Raw genomic sequence first — 17,966 nt, 5'->3', positions numbered from 1 at the left:
GCGTTTCTTGTTATTACATTGACACTAATTTTTGCCATCAAAATATTCACATTTTTTTAATGTTACAAAGGTAATAAGTCTTGTCCTGGATTCCAATAAGACTATTGGCTTGAAATTTTGATCTTCTAAATATATTTTACTGAATGCCCTGTAAAGGGTCAATAGAGTGTGGGGGTTTTGAGACAGAAAAAATAAATACCTTTGAATATATAAAAAAACTATTTGAGCTAAAAAATAAAAAAAAATGCAAATGGAAAATGTTTTAGAAGTTTTTGTTTTTCAAATGTGTATAAGGTTTTCAGAACAAAACTTCCAAGACCTTAAAGCATGCGCTCCAATAGCCCAACACTTCTTTATTATGGGTTTGCATGTTGGATTTCGGTTCATAATCATAAGAAAAAAATGAGCCCATCAACTGATAAGACCTTTTATTTCATCAATTGAGAAGGAAACATGTAAAAACAGTGTACAAAGTTTATATTATTTGTTTACTAAAGCTGGTGTCTTCGGCCTCAGGAATACAGGAGGGGCAGGTACAAAAAAAAGTTGCAGTAAAAAATATAAAATGAATTTTCTTTCCCTATTTTCAGGTGACAGCCAAGAGAGGAGTGTGCATAGGAGTAACAAACAGAATGAAAGAGTGAACAAAGGTTTGTCAACAACTGAAGAAAAAACAATATTAAAACCATTACATTCAATGAAAATATGCACTTTTGAAGTATGATTATCATTTGTTGTTAAAAAAAATACTGAAATGCTTCCAGTAACTTCTGGCAGAGGAGCATCAGTTTGAGCCTCAGCAGAAGAAATGCTTCAAACACATGAAGTCTTAGAAAAAGGAAGCTAATTTAGTCTTTACCAGCCATAAGTTACACATAGGGGGTTCCTAATACAATCATTTTTGGGTAACAAAGTGCATATCATTGGCACAGTGAAACTCCGTTTCATCCATATTGGTCTCATAAATAACTCAGAAGCTCATGAGTGGGGTAAAGGTCCCCTTAAAAAAGCAAAACAAAGATGACTGGGTTTCCCCATGAAGCCTAGTTTGCTTGCGAAGTACTCCTAAAGAAGTGTATTATGTTGAAGTGACCTCACTGAGGCTGCAGCATATGCACCAGGTGGAATATAACACCCAATAGTGTACTGTACACAGAGGGAAAAACCCAAAGGAAAGGAATTCGGAGCAGAAGGAGCATCCAGATGAAAAGGCACCAGGAGTATAAGCACTTATGTCAGGACCTGGAGATGCTTTCTTTTTATTAGCCTGTACAGGAAACAGTGGGTCTGTGATGTGCAAAGAAAAAAAAAAAAGAAAAAAAAAAAAAGAGATCAGTCTTGCTCGAGTTATTCGCATCATACTAGACTGTATTGCACTGCCGATTAATCAGACCCGTTGTGGCGTGGAATGACAATACATTAGACTGGTTTTGCATTAAGGGTAGATTAAAGCGAAGATGGCTTTTTTCAATTTTAGGGAATTAGGCATGTGTTACAACACATTATGCAGGAAGATTAACTTTATTTGATGCAGTACATTCATTTTTATGAGGCCAAACATTGTCTGAAGAGACTCAGGAAACATGGATAAATCACCAACTCAACAAACAACACACTCTCTGCTTTACATGATGTTTTTGGTCCACAGCATGCCTAGAACCTATTTGAAATGGTTGATATTTTATTGAATTCACACAACCCCTTTACAAAAAAATAATAACAATAACATATTTTATTGAGTTATGGGAGTAGCCCAATTTGTGCATAGCAAATTTTCCCCATTCATTATGGGATGCCTGCTCTGTACAGCATAACAACCAGGAAATGCAGGGATAGTGTTTTCTCCATGGTCCGTCTTCAAAGGCCACCAAAAACAAGCTCGTTTATCTTGCTTTTTGTTTCGTACTTCCTCCATCCTGTGAAAACAACAACAACGACGGCTCGCAGACTGAGACATCCGATGGGGGGCTGAGGGAGGGCTTGTGCAGACAATGCCGGGGGAGGACTAGGCAGAGGAGGCTGGGGCCTTTTGAGAGTGCAGTCGGATGGAGAGGAGGAATGACTGTGGGACTGGAGGAATGCTTGAGATTTGCATATTAGGCTGTCCCACTGGCAGAGTAGGAGAACTGTGGGAAGTGGGGTCGTCGCTCGCTGTCAAATGACTCCATACTGTCATCTGGGGATAAAAGAAAAGGAAAACTCATCTGTTTGTTCATGTTAAGATACAACCTGATAAAGAATTTGGTTAAATATTTGCTATGATAGCAGTTAATGACAAAGACTCATTTCTAAACCTGATTACATTTCATAATGTTACAGTGAAAAAGAGTCATCATATACTACTGGGATTTTATGTAAAGGACCAGCATGAAGTAGTGCAACCCTAACGCTGCTTACTAAAACTAGTAAACAGAATCCACTTGGGGAATAGTTAACTTATAACCTATATCCGGCTTTTCTTTAATGGCTTCGCTCTCAATCTGCAGGTTTACTAGTGGTTCCTAGAATTTCTAAAAGTAGAATGGGAGGCAGATCTTTTAGGCTACGTTCACACCGCAGCCTGAAGTGACCCAAATCCGATTTTTTGGCCCACATGCGACTTGGATCAAATATTTTTGGATGACATTCATGTTTACTTCCGTAAACACAGAGCACACTGGCCTGTGACGTCATTGCGTCCTCTACTGCGCATGCGGGACACTTAGGTTGCATGAATGCGGTTCACACAGTAGATCACATACAAGTCGCATATATTTGGAAATGTGAACAGCAACGCAAAAAAATCAGATTTCACAAAAAAATCGGAATTGAGCATCAATGCCTGCAGTGTGAACGTAGCCTTAGTTATCAGGCTTCTCTCCTGTGGAACCAACTACCAGTTTTAGCCCGTGAAGCAGACATCCTGTGTACTTCTAAAGGGCTGGTTATCCTCCTGCAGCAGTGTGTCGCCTTGAGCTGGCATGCAGGTATGATGCAGACATTTTTAATTTTATGCTCAATATTGAAGAGTGGTCTGCACTGTGTTTATTTCACGCCACGACGCAAAGGGGGAAAATCACAAACTAGCTGTAGGTCTAGATACGGCCGAAGGGGTGAGGAAGTGGGGGCAAGTTTGTCTGACAATAGAGGGACATGAGAGAGAAAAAGAGCGGGGATCCAGGTGGAAAAAGGGTTCCTGCGTTCTGGCGCACCTCACTCTTCGCTGGTCCAACTATCGAGTTGTTTTCCGCAATGGCGGTCATACAAACAAAACAACCCGGTAAGGTATCAAACAGGAGACGCATAGTGTAGTGCGAATGTAGATTTGACCATTCAGAGGCCTCCTGTCTGTAGCACTTTCTGCGGTCACCTAAAATTTGGGAGAGCTGCAGCAGAGTGTCTGTGGAGGGGGCGGGGACATCTCTGCGTTCACCGCGACACTTTAAGAGTATAAACTTTCCTATTTGATAAAGCTTAGAGTAAGAAATGCTCAGGTTATCCTGAGCTATCTCTATAGATATGCTGCTATAGGCTTAGACTGCTGGAGGACATAGGGACCCTTTTTTTAATCATTCTGCTTCATTCTCTTTTCTTCCACTCAGAATTTGTTAATTTAATATCTAACGTTATGCTCTCTTTTGCTTTCTCTCATATTAGCTTCATCTGGTCTGTTCCTGTTTGGCTGTGACACCATCCTGTAGAGGGGTGTCGGCTATTCTAATGTCATGAACACCTTTGTTTGTAGATGTTTGAGCTTGGCCTTTTTTTCCCAGTGTAGTCCTGTTTGTCTGACTGTGACTAACAGGATGTGCTCTCTTTCATCCTCTGACATGGGAGATGGCTCAGAGCTTGTCTGCCTGGCAATGCGTTTCCTGGATGGGGCTGCCTGTGTAGCTGGTTGACAGTTGCCTTTTGTATCTTAGCCTCTTTCTCTCTGACTGCTTCTCCTTGAACCCCAGTCGGCCTTTGCAGATGGCCGCTCACAGCGAGTCGGGTTCTGCTGGAAGTTTCTTCCAGTTAAAAGGAAAATTTTCCTCTCTACTGTCGCTTCAAGCACGCTTGGTGTCAGGGATTGCCTTTGAGTCAATTCCACTGTATGATCAGGTTAAATTGTCTCTGTAAAGTGCCTTGAGATAACGTGTTGTGAAATGGCGCTATATGAATAAACTCAATAGAATTGGTTTCAGATGTTTTTTACAGAACATTACTGAACAAGTGGCATCATGAAGATGAAGTAACACAGCAGACAGGTCAGGGATGAAGCTGTTATGAAACCAAACTCTGAATATCTCAGGATTGTTCATTACTTTATTAACTTCAACCTACCAATGTGTGTGTGTGTGTGTGTGTGTGTATTAAAAATGAATCTTTTTCCAACCCATGTTGCATTAGGGGTAAAAAAAACAAAACATGTAAGACTCAAATTAGCACTAAAAAATAAAATTTACATTATTTTGCTGCCACCACTTTTTAAGCCATTATATCTTAATATAACAGCTTCACGGTTTGTTTTAATCACTTTGTGAAGTCAGTTTAAAATGTGCTGAATGTGTGTGTGGCCAGAAGGGGGCACAGTTTTCATGAGAAAGTGACGCTACCTTGTCCGGGTGGCGTAATGGTGATGGTTTGTCCTGTGAACTCTTCGTCGAAATATCTGGTATCCGTCTCTGAGGTAACTTGGGGCTTAAACGGTGGGACGAGCTGTTGGAGGGAAGGAGACAAGCTTACACCTCAGATCACAGCTATCCATCAGCACTCTGACATTGTGTGTAATCTTATAAGTCATCCTGCTTTATAGAGATCAAAGCCCACCTTTTTTTCATAAACATCTTGCCAATTTATCCCAGCAAAGAATTTGTGCTGCATGATTTCCTTGGCGTCATCAGGCCCTCCGCCTAACCTTGAATTACAGAAACAACACGTGTAAGGCAAAAGTTTTTCTACAAAGAATGATAAAGATAAATAAAACCTAGAAATGAGATTTGAGTCAAGACACTGGACAATCAGACCTTTCCATTGGATCCTTCTTAAGAAGACCAGAGAGCAGCGATCGGGGCTCAGGGCCGAGTGTCCGTGGAAAACGGATGTCTTCCATGAGGATGAGCTCAAACAGCTTCTCATGATCCTGGTTGTAAAAGGGCAGCCTGCCGCACATCATCTCGTACATCACCACCCCCAGACCCCACCAGTCCACAGCGCGGCCGTAGTCATTGTCTTCTAGGACCTTGGAGAAGGGAAAGTTATAAAGAGGATGAGATTTACTATTGATATTTTTGGTTTAAAATAAAAAGAGACATTCTTCTTGTTTAATCTCTAAAAGGCAATATTTCAGACATTTAGGTCTTTGAATTTTAAAAGCAAAGAAACAAAACATAAAAGATCTGATTTTCTGCTACTCTTCAAATCAGTGAAGTTTTTGACAGCAAATAATTTTTGTAGCCACTCCTCTTAAAACAGGAAATGAGAACCATATAAATAAAAGGACATCTGGAGCCGCAGGGTCAAACGCACTGTTCAAGTAGAGTTTTTAGAAACCACTTTTTATAGACGATATGCCTAAAAGGCTGAAAAATGATAGAGTGAGAATCACAAACATCATCTGCTGAAAGAGACACATTTCTTCTCACCCTTTTAAAACAAGTCTTCCTGTCTGTTTTACTGCTTTTGACGACCTGGATCACAACAAACCCAGAGTCTTAGATTTATGCATACTAACAGGCCAAAAGTGACGGCAAAAAATACAACTGACATATAGCTCAAACAGGGAGTCAGCAGCCAGACCATGGAGGTGTCCATAGCTCTTGTTTTTGATTATAAAAGTCATCAATGTAAGACCTTCAATCAACATCTTATTTATTTATGGGTTTCTGAAGTCAGTAGAAAATTCCCTGATATCTACGATAGTTCTGCCAATCCTAAAAGTTGTTAACAAATGGCGACTTTTGTTCGCATTTTTTTGTACACTGCTGGGTAACGAGGAAGATGTGGATGAAAAAACATTTACAACAGTTCCTGATTAAACCAAGAAGTCTCTGAACGTCCCAACCGACCCCCAACAAAATCACCCCCCAGTCAGAAGTCGTGTGTCCGCCTCAGCCAACACTGACTCACCTCTCACATTAGGGGAAGGTATAGAATTTCCCCTGGAGCCTTGCATATTTAATCACCTCAAGCCCTTTTTTTGCATAAACACAAACAGATCAACAAGCAGCAAAGATATTAGTCATTAACACAAGCAAATTACATCAAACTGATCAATTAACACAGCTGGGGTCACAGACAGGGAAGTACTGTGTCACAAGTTCTCTATAAGATATCTTTTTGGGGCATTTTCTGATGAGAAACTCCTCTGGTGTTATGCTTAGTGAACAGCGCAACCTGTTGCATGAGTAATGCGCTGCAGAGCGGAGTTGTTCCAGGGTGTCTGGGGACATGTACTGGATTCTACCTCTCCAGGCGGATGTTGAAGGTTAAATCAAGACGGTGAGAACAGTGTGTTCCCCCACACCTTCAGCAGCGTGATGCTGCAAAATGTGGACCTAATATTAGACACTTGAGTAAAAAGATGAGGGTGGATTTAAAGAATTAGACACGGACACAAAAGTGTACTGGCTCAGAGCGGGGGGTGGTCCTCAAGAAACAGATGGACAGAAGTGTCTGTAAAAAGAACAAGACTGGTGGGTCGGTGTGCATGCATGCAGCTTGCATGTCTGTGTGGGCCCTGGGTCTGGTCCTGCGGTGAGTGCTGAGCATCAACGAGAAAGGCCGGGAGGGCAGGGGAGGGGGTAACGTGAAGCCGGTACGGAGCTAAGATTACTGGGCTGTCTCTATTTCCAGCGCTGCTGTCGTGTGATTCACACCGTGCGACAGCTGGGCCCGCAGCTGCCCCATATATGTAGAAGAACACCACAGCTGTGAAGCTGCCAGGAGCGCAGGAGCCAAGCTCATCCCTCATATACGTAACCAGGACTGCCTGCTTGCCTATTTGGGGCCCGGCCTTAAGCTAATACTGTTACATTGCCCCAAAGGAGCAGAGAGAGAGAGAAAAAGAAGAGGATTAAAAGAAAAAACAGAAAACAAAACATGCTTGCTGGTTCTTTGGAGGTGCACTCTCCTTACTGCTGTTTTTCAGACCTACACTGACAGCCATTAATCTTTCAAGACGCTGAATACAGATCAGTGTTGGGGGGCTAGATTAAACACGTCTGCATTTTTCAGCTGCCAATAATGGTTTTCTTTCTGTAAGTGTTTAATAAAAGTAACTAAGTGAATTTGCCCAGGTCTGTGGTCTGAAGACACACTGGCCAGGCTGTTGCAGATGGAATCCGTCCTCCCTACCTCTCCCTCTTTCTCCATTTCTTTTTCTCTGCAGCTCTGGGTGGAATATTCCCAGACATTACAGCATTCCTGTGCAGCACACACAACAAGGTCATTGTTTATTGCAGAAAAACCTGTAACACTGCCTGGCCCGCACTCCATAGAGACGCTCAGCAGCGACCCAGTTACCATGGTGATGCCCCCTGATGTCTACCAGCGCTCCACTGGTGAGTTTGGAGCTGTCATTACAGAGAACCTTGGGATAAGGACAGAAACTGAAGCCTTTACAATAGAGGAACGTTTTTTTTTTTTTTTACACAAATGGTTTATCTGAGATTTGGATTATTGTGAGAGTTGGGTGCCATACCTCTTTACAGTTGTACTTAGTGTGATAATGTGACCACACTACAGGAAGAGAACATGAGTCTCCAAACTACCGCAGCGTCTAACAGCTCTTTCTCCACTGGATTTTGATCTATCCCACTTCCTGTTAACTATGTGCAGCCGATTTTTTCAAAAGAGATGCATTACAGTTGGGATGGTGTGTTAGGAATGAGGTGCAGTGGTAGGATTTCCAGCACACATAGCACTACACATGTAGCTTTAGCTAAATATATATTTAGTGTTAGGAATTATTAATCAACCAGAACCTCTTATAACTTTTTAATTCTGTGAGAATTGGTTATATATATATATATTTTTTTTTCTCGATAATTTGATGCCAAGGGTGCCGACCGGAAACAGGAAGCGCAGCAGAATCCACAGAAGTTTGTGCTCAAGTATCTGTTGTTTTTTTTGTTTTGTTTTTTCCCCTCTGTCACAAGTACAGAGAAACGAAATGAACTCTTTGAATTTAACCCATCCCCTTGGGGAGCAGTGGGCTGTCATTGTGCGGTGCCCAGGGAGCAGTGTAGGGTAAAGGGTCTTTGCTCATGTGGCAGTTTGTGGGAGTGGGGCTTAAACTAGGAACCTTAGGATTCCAAGCGCAATGCCCCAACCACTAGGCCGCCACTCCCTCTAATGTTTGTGACGCAGCATTAGAAAGTGTGGCTTAGCATTAAATAAAGACACGACCAGTCAGCTATCTGAGACACTGATGGGTTTACATTATGCAAAGGAAGCGGCAAGGCCAACATTAACACCACCTAACTCATCTTTGACCAGCTGCACCAGTGTTGTGATAAAATAGGTTCTCTGAGGGAATCGGTTCCTCTCCTTGAATATATAGCGCAGCTTCTGGAGGAAGAGTGGAGCTTTTTATATTTTCTTCCTCTTACTTTATGTCTTAACAGATACCCAACCTCGTTTTCGTTGGATAGAATGAAAAGCATCTTAATGTAAGTTTACTAAACTTCCAAATGATTTTAAATTATTTTAACTTCATCCATTGTTCATGAGTTCATTTGTGACATGTTACATATGATAAAACCCACTAAATGAGCAACAGAGTATGAAATCTGATGGTTCCTCTGTCCACAAGAATAAAACATCACTACTCTGAAGTCTAGTTGAGCGGAGCTGAGGTGCAGTAAGTGAGGCTGAGGATATAAACTCTGACTGGATGCGTTCCTGTTGCGCTGCTTTACCCTCCATCTCAGACGCTCAGCCTTGAACCAAACTACAATTAGACTCAGTTAAATAAAATAATACAAGTTGTCTTATAGGGCTTAAGTAACTGAAGCATCAGATACTTTATAAATGTGTTTTTAATGAGTTTTAAACCATTAATTTCCATGTGAAATTGGAACTGTGCAAATTCCCAAGATATTTATTAAAGTTCATGGGTTTGACATTAATATAAGGCTTAAATTAACTATGTAATCATTTATAGTGTAATTTAAACAAAGCTGGATGTTCAAGGAATTAGATTACATTGAGAAGTTCAGACCATATCATCCAGACAGAACTCTAGTTAGCGAGCTAATTAATAGGATATTAACTTTAATAATTCTTCTATTTAAAAGACCTGAAATCAAGAACTGATAGGATCTGTAATTGTAACAAACAAAAAAAAAATATTAAAAGAATGGTCAAAATTGTACATCTTACCATAAATCTGTATCCAAGCAAAGGAAAAGCAGAGTTTACGTGGCATTTTTACACTTTTAGTTTTCTTTCAACAGTGCTTTGATTGTTTTAACCAAAACAAAATCACGTTTGTTACATCGCCTCACAAAAAGATCCTCAACACGTTTAAGGACTTCTTTTGGCTTCCTGTCCAGAAAGGCTTTCTTCTTGTAATTCCTCTATAAAGATATAACCGGGGTAACTTCTATAGGAAAATTGTTTCACAGCATTTTATTTGATGGCAATAAGCTAAACGGTCCTGAACACAAATGCATTTTAAAATAATTTTTCTTCAATTATGCGGTGATGCTATACTGCCTCTTTGTCTATCCAATACAATCTTAATGCAATACAGAGAATCTGAGAATCTAAAGGGGTTTTAAGATGAGAGAAACTTGTAGGGGTGTTAATATATTTTTACAAGGCTCTGCATTTGCTCCTCAGAATGCTTTGTGGGACCATGTGCTCAGGTCAGGTGAAGCATCCCAAGCAGGCCTATTCTGGTGCCATATAACAGCTGTAATCCATGTTCTCTTTCTTTTCCTCCTTCCCAGATGGAAATTCACATTTCCTGAGGTCCTGCCAGTCAAACATCTTCTTCTCTAAATGCTAAATTCCTAAAGCAGTCTAAAAACAAAAAATAGGGCAACTGTGTCAACATGGAAACCCTTCTTCCGGGGAGCATTTCTATGATCACAGGCTGGGAGAACCCACAAGCACGCTTCGAACACTCCCAATACAACATATCAGGTTACACATCCAACACTTGTCATAGCTGCATGCAACAGTAAGTAGCCACACCCTTACCGAGCCGGCAAATATGAGAGCAGGCGGCCCTGCCCTGGGCACTCTGCTCACTCATTAACCCAACTTCAGCTGGAGATTAGAGAGGCATTTTGGGACAGCTGCTGTTTCCTTCAAAATACTTCCCTTGCATTGACTGACATCCACTAAGGCATGGAGTGTCTTGGTTAAGGCTGCAAGAATAATCCACTAATTCCCTTTAAATTTGAAGACAGGACTAAGTATAAGGATCCATACTGTACTGATTAGTTTAAAGTGCTTTTAAGAACAAATTACTGCACAGAAAAGCTAAATGAAAGCTACAGACTCCGGGTAAGAAGTAGAAAAACCAAAAGATAAAACCGTGATTAATCGGGAAATCCCAAAAACAAAATGAATAAAAACACAAATGACGTTCTATTCTGGGTTTAAGGCCGGCGAATCAATGGGTTCTTGTAAAGTGAGATTTAATGTCAGAGAGGGTGGAAGTCTGTTTGATGTGAACTGATAAAACATTCCAGAGACTCGCAGCAACTTAAAACATTAAAGACGTCTTTGGAATGACTGAAAGCATCTCGCTGTCAACCTAAGAGTGTGAGCCAAATATGACAACACCTTAAAATACTTAAAAAAAAATAATTAAAATAATAAATTTAGAATTTCATTTTAAGAGCAAGAAGCAAAGCTAAAGCTTGAGCAATGTGCTAATTATTCTTGCACCTATTAGAATTTAGGCTGCAGCATTTTCTGCCAGATGAAGGTGATCAAGGGAAGCCAGACTGAACCCAAACATTATGGTTATTAAATATAGAGGCCATAAAAACATGGATAATGGTTTCTATTCCTGATAAAGTTCACTTGATGAATTCCACTTTCTTCTATAGTTTTTGCTGAAAAAAAGCCAGATGTGACCCCAGTTGACATTGTTCCCTGGTTTTAAACGAGCCTAAATTTTAAGATCACATTTTTAATCAAGCATTTTTTATTTTAAAGGCTGTTTGGACTGAGAAGCATTACTTTTCATTAAAACCATGACAGTGTGATCAAACATCACAAAGGCAGTGGAAGAAGATCGAGCTAGAGAAGAGAGAGCTAGTAAGGAGCTAGAAGAGAGACAGAACGCAGCATATGTCATTAGAGGGGAATAAATCCGACAATCTTCTGTGTGAAGATAAAAGGTTTACTGTGCAGAAGCAGGTAGAGAGAAAATAATTCAAGAATGGGAGATAGATGGACACCCTGTGTAGGGATGAGGAAAAAAATTCCAAAAATGATTCAAGCTCCATTTTGTTTTGTGTTTAGGTTAGGACTAAGTAGTAAACACTTACTCCAAATTAAGTGTATCAAAGTTATCTGAACGCTCTTTTCTTTCTTAAAATCTTCAAGTAGGTTCACCACCATCAAACCCCACAGAACAAAATGTAAGGCAGACTGGGCATTTTTCACACAGTCTATGAGAACATTCTCTTCCATATGTGTAAATGATTTTAAAACCCATTTAGAAAGACGTTTTTGCAGCTGCAAGCCTGAAATCGGGATATCTAATGTTTACCTCAGGTGCAAGGTATTCTGGCGTCCCGCAGAACGTTTTCATTGTGGCTCCGTCCTTGATCCCTTCCTTACAGAGCCCAAAATCTGTGATCTTTATATGTCCGTCTTTGTCCAGCATGAGGTTTTCCAGCTGTAGAGATATAAACGAAAGGAAAAGAAATAAACAAAGAAACATTTTTAAGTTGAGTATTTAGAGATTTATGAAAAAATTTTAAGCAAAAAAAAAAAAGGGAAAAAAAAAACACTTTAATTGTTATGACTCCCTTTTGATTGAGGACCAAATGTGCAACTCGGTAAAAGATCTGCTTTAAAACTTATAAACAAAGAATATATGACATGTGAATTATATAAATAGAAATAAAATATTTATTTAAATACATTAATGACTAAAATAATCTTTTAATATAATAAAAAAAGGAATTATTTATAAAACAAAAATTTCAAATATATATTTTTCATTACAATCAATTTTGAAATAATAATAATAAATTAAACAGTCCCTAATATCTGATTGGTTAGCAAACACAGCCATTAAATCCTTAATAATATTTTATAACACACAGTTCTGCAATTGTATTAAAACACTTTTTATTTTAAAGTATGAATACAATTTTTCATAATTTTCTGAATCATTAAATTAGTGAAAAATGTTAACATTCAAATATTAGATATTTCTTTTCTTAATAAAAGTGTGTTCTTTTTTTAAAACATGCATAACTTATCATTTGTTGAATTTTAGTTTTGGCTGGTCAATATTGTTTAAAACCAGTTGAGTAATTTTGTTTTTCAGTGATGCTAAAGGCTCTAAAATGAATGAACTCGTCTCAATGGGTAATAAAAATATCTGCAAAGAGGAATTGCGTCTCTAATTCGACACGGCTAACAATAAAAAAAACGTTCCTTCTTCCCTTTTTGAGAGGTAAAAAAAAAAAGGATGTGTTTTATTTCCCCAGTTTGGCAAATTAATCTGAAGAACAACATGTGAGCTTGGGGAATTTTTACACTCAACTTGCTGCTCATGTTATTTCATGTTCTATGCCATACTTAGAAAACACACAAGCATTTATCTGAATAGTTACGCTGCAGTTCTGTCTCCTTGTTTAGGGTTTTTTGTTCCTCCATCAACTCTGAGGAGTTTTTTCTGTCCCTAATGAAGAAAAGAAACACAATGGAGCTGCCGCCACGTTTCTCTATGGGTATGGTGTATTTAGATTGTTTTTGCTCCCCAGTGTTTTGGATCGCTAAAAGAAGCCTCCATACAACAGCTGTATTATACAGAAAATCACATCCATTCATTGAGTATTTTTAGAGGTAAATATCAAATGGATCTCAATACATGTCCAAATCCCAATTTTCAGATTTTTTTCACCTATAAAACATAGAAGAATTACTTTGTTTTTTCATCCACTTCACAACTATACAAAAAAACAAAACAAAAAAAAAACATCCGGATAAGATTGATAACTAAAAGGTTTAATAGGTGTTAATACTTTTGCAAGAACTACAAACTAGGACATGTGGAGGTAATCAGACCTGTAGTGACATGGATTATTTGGTGTCATGACTCCCCCTCTTTAAGTGTCTACCTCTTTCTCTTTAAGTCACCTAGCAGCTGTAGCTCACACGTGGCCAGAAGCGCCCGGTCAGAGTCAGCACATCCTCCAATCCTGCTACCCCGGCATTTTCTGGAGAACCCTTGCAGGCTGGGAGCCTGCCTCGTAAACCCAAGGGAAGGGAGGAGGGAGGGAGAGCTGCGCTGTGCTGACCTGGCTGGTATAGTTTTATCAGCTGGAGGATGTACGGCTAGAGATGCCCACTGCAGCACTGATAGCATTCCTGAATCCAAACACGGCTCTTAAAAAGGCCCAATTAGAGCTGTAAAGATAGGTGTGTTTTTTTTCCTTTCCTTTCTTTTGCAAACAAAAACCTGCTAAACTGCAGCGTCGCAACACAAAATAATATTGCAAAGTGGAAAAATGCCACACTAAGGGCTCTGCATGCGGGCCATTAGAGACAATCCTGGTTATTTGTGCTTCACTGCAGTGTTCGGACCACTCTCAGGTCCAGCTGCAGTGCTGTCTAGAAGCAGATCAATAAGCCAAGTCCACTGCCACAGCTCCAGATGGAGGCTAACTAAAATATACAAAGCTCTACTAAGTGTTTACACTCCGTCAACATGTACTGTTTGCACACATTTTAATCAAAAACTTGTGTTTTTTATTTGGGATCTTAAATGATCAACACAAAATACCTAAAAGTGTGAAGTTTAAAGAAAGAAACCTACATAGTTTAACTTTGAAGAAAAATAAGGTTACAAATGAAAGGTTTTGTGTGCCTATATAGTCATCTAACCTGAATAAATACCTATGAAAAACATTTCAATGGAATTATAGCTGGAAGTTTTAATAGGTACATCTGTACCAGCTTTGTTTATCAGTCCAGCTCTAAAGAGCTACCATCATGTTAAGTTTAGGTGCATCTCGTCTCAAACACATCTGAATCTCATGAATTGCTTTTTGCCAGGCCTCTGCAGATCTGAGAAAGAGCATGCTTATGAGGGGTTCAGCCACAGTGAAGAAAATGTGCATCTAAAGGCTAAAGCATTGGAGATGTCGATAGGTGGGGTTGAACACCCCCAATCTAGACGTGGCCATATTGACCCTTTGCATATTCTCATTGAGTAGAAAATGCAAAGTAAGTTTTTTCTCTAAATAAAATTTATTGTGTTTGTGTGCATCTATCCTATCTCAACCTGTATTTTTTTCTTCTATCTTTTCTTTATTTTTTTTTATAATAAGATTATAGAAATAAATGAATAGTTAAAACCTAAACCCTAATAATTTTGACACAGTTTCTTTCGCATTTTTTTTTTAATCTTCATACATTTTCTTTTTACAATTTCTATCTTGTATTTAGCTCCAGATTTTTTCTGGACCATTCAATCATATTAATGTACTTCAACAGGTATTTCTTTTCGCTTTGAATTTGTTTATAACAAGAGTATGGTGGTAAGGCGACAAAATAGAGTAAACAAAAGGAAGAAAGGTAGTTAAATGTGAGCAAATGGGCTCAAATTTTACTGTTACCTTGAGATCTCTATAAACCACGTTTCTCTCAGCATGCAGGTAGTCGAGCGCTGACACTATCTCTGCACCGTAGAACCGAGCCCGTTCTTCTGAGAATACCCGGTCTCTTGACAGATGGAAGAAAAGCTGAGGAGGAAAATGGGAGATTTATTTTTGCTGCCAAATAAAAGCAGAGTTAAGGAGTCCAGAGGACATGGCAAACAATCCATCAGTGACAAAAAAGTACAACAAATGTCTGAACCGTGAGTACGTGTTACCTCGCCACCATTCGCATACTCCATTACAAAACAGAGGCGGTCATGTGTCTGGAAAGAGTATTTCAATCCCTGCAGAAAAGCAGAGTTTTGGGTTTTCAGCAAAGTCAATAGAAAGGTTCCCTTTTAGCAACAAACATACAATCATAATATTTGCATTTGTAACAACAAATATTAAATCTAAGGAAAAGCAAACTGAGGAAATCAAAATATAGCATAGAGAGAATTCAGCATGTCGAGTCGATTAAAACCTTTTTCTATAACTTGTCAAGTTCATAAAAGTTACAAGGAAAATTATTTAAATTAAAATTACAACTACAAAAAGCTTTAGTTTTTCAAGGTATCCCTGTTTCCATCAAATAAACAGATACTTAGATATCAAAAACAACAGAAAATAAACATTGCTTAGGTTTAAAAAAAAAAAAAGGTTTAGTTGAGAAACACAGAGAGCTTCTTACAGTCAAGAACGGATGCTTTGAATTCTGGAGGACTCTGTTCTCTGTGAGTGTGTGCGCCACTTCATCCTGCAAAAAAAGAACAGCACAAAGAGTGTTTGTCTAACTCTTACAACGGCTAACTATTTAGGTATCAGTCGTTGCTCCCCTGAACTCCAGAATCTAAGTGTTTTTCAGCCTTTACTTGCAAATTGGCAACCACTCACTTTAGCTACGATCACCTCCTTCTTTAGGATCTTCATGGCATAGTAGCGTCCTGTGGCCTTCTCCTTTACCAGAATAACTTTGCCAAAAGTGCCTTTTCCCAGGAGTTTGAGGTATTCAAAGTCGTGCATAGTCTAGAAGGCCAGAGCAGACAAAGTGGTATCCGGTTACAAACAGGAGAATTAGCAAACTTGAGCTTTAACTAGCTCAGACACAAAATCCCACTGACAACACCACTAAAGCATTTTAGGCACCATTTTACCCACTAAGCAATTTCCACTCCACTAATGGTTTGCCCTAAATATGGTTGGGTCTTTGTTAACCTTTGACCCCGGAGAGAATGTTGTGAACAAGTGCGTGTGTGTCTTTGTGTGCCTGCTTGCAGGTCATCCAATCCGGTTGCCCTCACACACCAGTGTTACCCCCCTAGCGAAAAGGTTTGTAGCCTAACATTTCTAAATGTTTAACAATGTTAACTGATTTATGCTTAGTCAACATTTAGCTGCAAAATAATGAACCATTTAAAAGAGGTTTCTGGAAAAAAAAAAACAGCCCAAGCTCTATCAGATTGAGTTAACTTAATTTCAAATAATATCACAATTCAACAAAACGCTATTTTTAAATCACAGAAGCAATCAGTTTTGGTCACATTGCATTTAACAAGAGCAAGACTAAAAATTTTAGAGATCCAACATTTCTGGCACAATTTCACCAACTTCTAAGGTGCATAAAAATGGTTAATGAACTGATGGGGTAAAACACTTTAATTCAGGGCGGTTCAGCTTGTGTTCTGCTTCAGGCACTTTTATTTGAAATAAAGTTTGTTCCTGTACTTTCAGTGTTGCTGAAGTTTTCGCCTTTCTAAGACTAAATATTTCACTACATCTCTTTAGGGGTTATTACTACGCATAAGGTGGGTTTGTTGCTGCACAGAAGGGAAGAGAGTTGCAACCACTGATCTCTATTCACTGGATTGCTGATAGACCGAAAAAACTGACGTAACCTGCCGCCATCTTGGTACTCCCCACTTTAATGGAGTCACGCTATATAAATATCTGTAATATAAAGTAATTACAAAATCAATGTAATGAATACATGTATATTACATATACATCATCAATTTAGCACTTTTGGCACATCATCAGATAGTGTGTGTATAATATTCTTAATATCTGACCATTAACACTATTTTTGTTGTGATGGATTTGTATAATATGTAATATTACATGATTTAGACTTCATTGCCTTAATACTGAATATGCAATGTGATGTGCCTATTTTTTTTACCAAAAATTACAGTAGAATACAGATACTGTGAGACAGCAAGTCAAAGTGATGACTATCTTTATTTTAAAAGTCTTAAGCCCCCCTGAAAATCAGACCATCATCGTTGTTCGATGCTGTAGTGCACATATTGTTTACATTCCTACCGGCCTGACAAGGGACTACCAATATGGCGGCTGGTGACGCCACGGCCTCTTGTACTACCAACGGCCTATCAGCAATCCAGTGAATAAATAGAGATTAGTAGTTGCAACTAGCACACAGATCCATGCATGCAAACAGAAGTTAGCAATTTTTCACACAAAGGTCACAGTAAAGTCCTGCAAGCTTCCAAGGTCAATTCTGAGTGAATCGCAGGCTGAAGCAGTGACTCGACCAGACCAAGAACTCTTTCCTTAAAGATTTTCACATTATGCATGCAAATACGTTTCTTCTTCTTCTGTTACTAGCTACCTTTATTTACTGCATTGCATGTCGGGTTGTTTAAGACATGTCGTTGAGATCAGATCGTCAGATCTTACAGTGTGAGGGAATACATCGCAAACTGTGAACTTTTTAACTAAAAAAAGACGGAATTTTAGTTGGGGCTGTGAGCAGTGATTGAACATATCAAACAGTGTATCCCAAGCTTTAAACCAGTTTAAAGTCTACTGCATCTATTTTTTTAATAATGTGCTGGAAGCAGTTGCATTAATTGTTGCAGAGTTTTCATCTGACCCAAGTATGGCACCACATGATGCTGATTGTTCATTAATGTCCACCAACCTGACAGGCCTTCAAAGTATCTGGAAGTATAGATGAATATGGATACTTTGGCGAAGCACAGTGCAACAGAGGGTATACATAAGATAGAGTACCACTTTGTGTCTGGGTTTGGTCAGGTAGACCTCCATGTCCATGGGGTCTGGAGAGGAGTCCATATTCTCCTCTTCCTGTTTATGGAGGCCTTCAGTCACTGCCTGGATGGCTTTGGTCCATTCTTCCCT

At 39.1% G+C, this 17,966-nt stretch overlaps 1 protein-coding gene across 2 annotated transcripts in view; it reads right to left on the bottom strand.

The window, feature by feature from the left end:
- Window positions 1–413: 413 nt before the first annotated feature.
- The window catches only part of akt1 (v-akt murine thymoma viral oncogene homolog 1), a 52,201-nt gene continuing 34,648 nt past the window's right edge, over window positions 414–17,966 (bottom strand). For both annotated transcript variants that reach the window (XM_015389936.1, XM_015389937.1), the window contains exons 5-14: window positions 17,838–17,964; window positions 15,699–15,830; window positions 15,496–15,561; window positions 15,041–15,109; window positions 14,784–14,909; window positions 11,699–11,827; window positions 4,989–5,203; window positions 4,792–4,879; window positions 4,578–4,680; window positions 414–2,176 (exon numbers count right to left, since the gene is read on the bottom strand). In XM_015389936.1, the coding sequence (XP_015245422.1) occupies window positions 2,097–2,176; window positions 4,578–4,680; window positions 4,792–4,879; window positions 4,989–5,203; window positions 11,699–11,827; window positions 14,784–14,909; window positions 15,041–15,109; window positions 15,496–15,561; window positions 15,699–15,830; window positions 17,838–17,964 (1,135 nt within the window). In that variant the 3' untranslated portion in view covers window positions 414–2,096. The remainder of the gene's footprint in view (window positions 2,177–4,577; window positions 4,681–4,791; window positions 4,880–4,988; window positions 5,204–11,698; window positions 11,828–14,783; window positions 14,910–15,040; window positions 15,110–15,495; window positions 15,562–15,698; window positions 15,831–17,837; window positions 17,965–17,966) is intronic.

The sequence above is a fragment of the Cyprinodon variegatus genome, unplaced genomic scaffold (assembly GCF_000732505.1).
Source record: "Cyprinodon variegatus isolate N-32 unplaced genomic scaffold, C_variegatus-1.0 Scaffold480, whole genome shotgun sequence".
Classification (NCBI taxonomy): domain Eukaryota; kingdom Metazoa; phylum Chordata; class Actinopteri; order Cyprinodontiformes; family Cyprinodontidae; genus Cyprinodon; species Cyprinodon variegatus.
The sequence above is the reverse complement of the archived record's forward strand: the minus strand, read 5'-3'. Positions and strand labels throughout refer to the sequence as shown.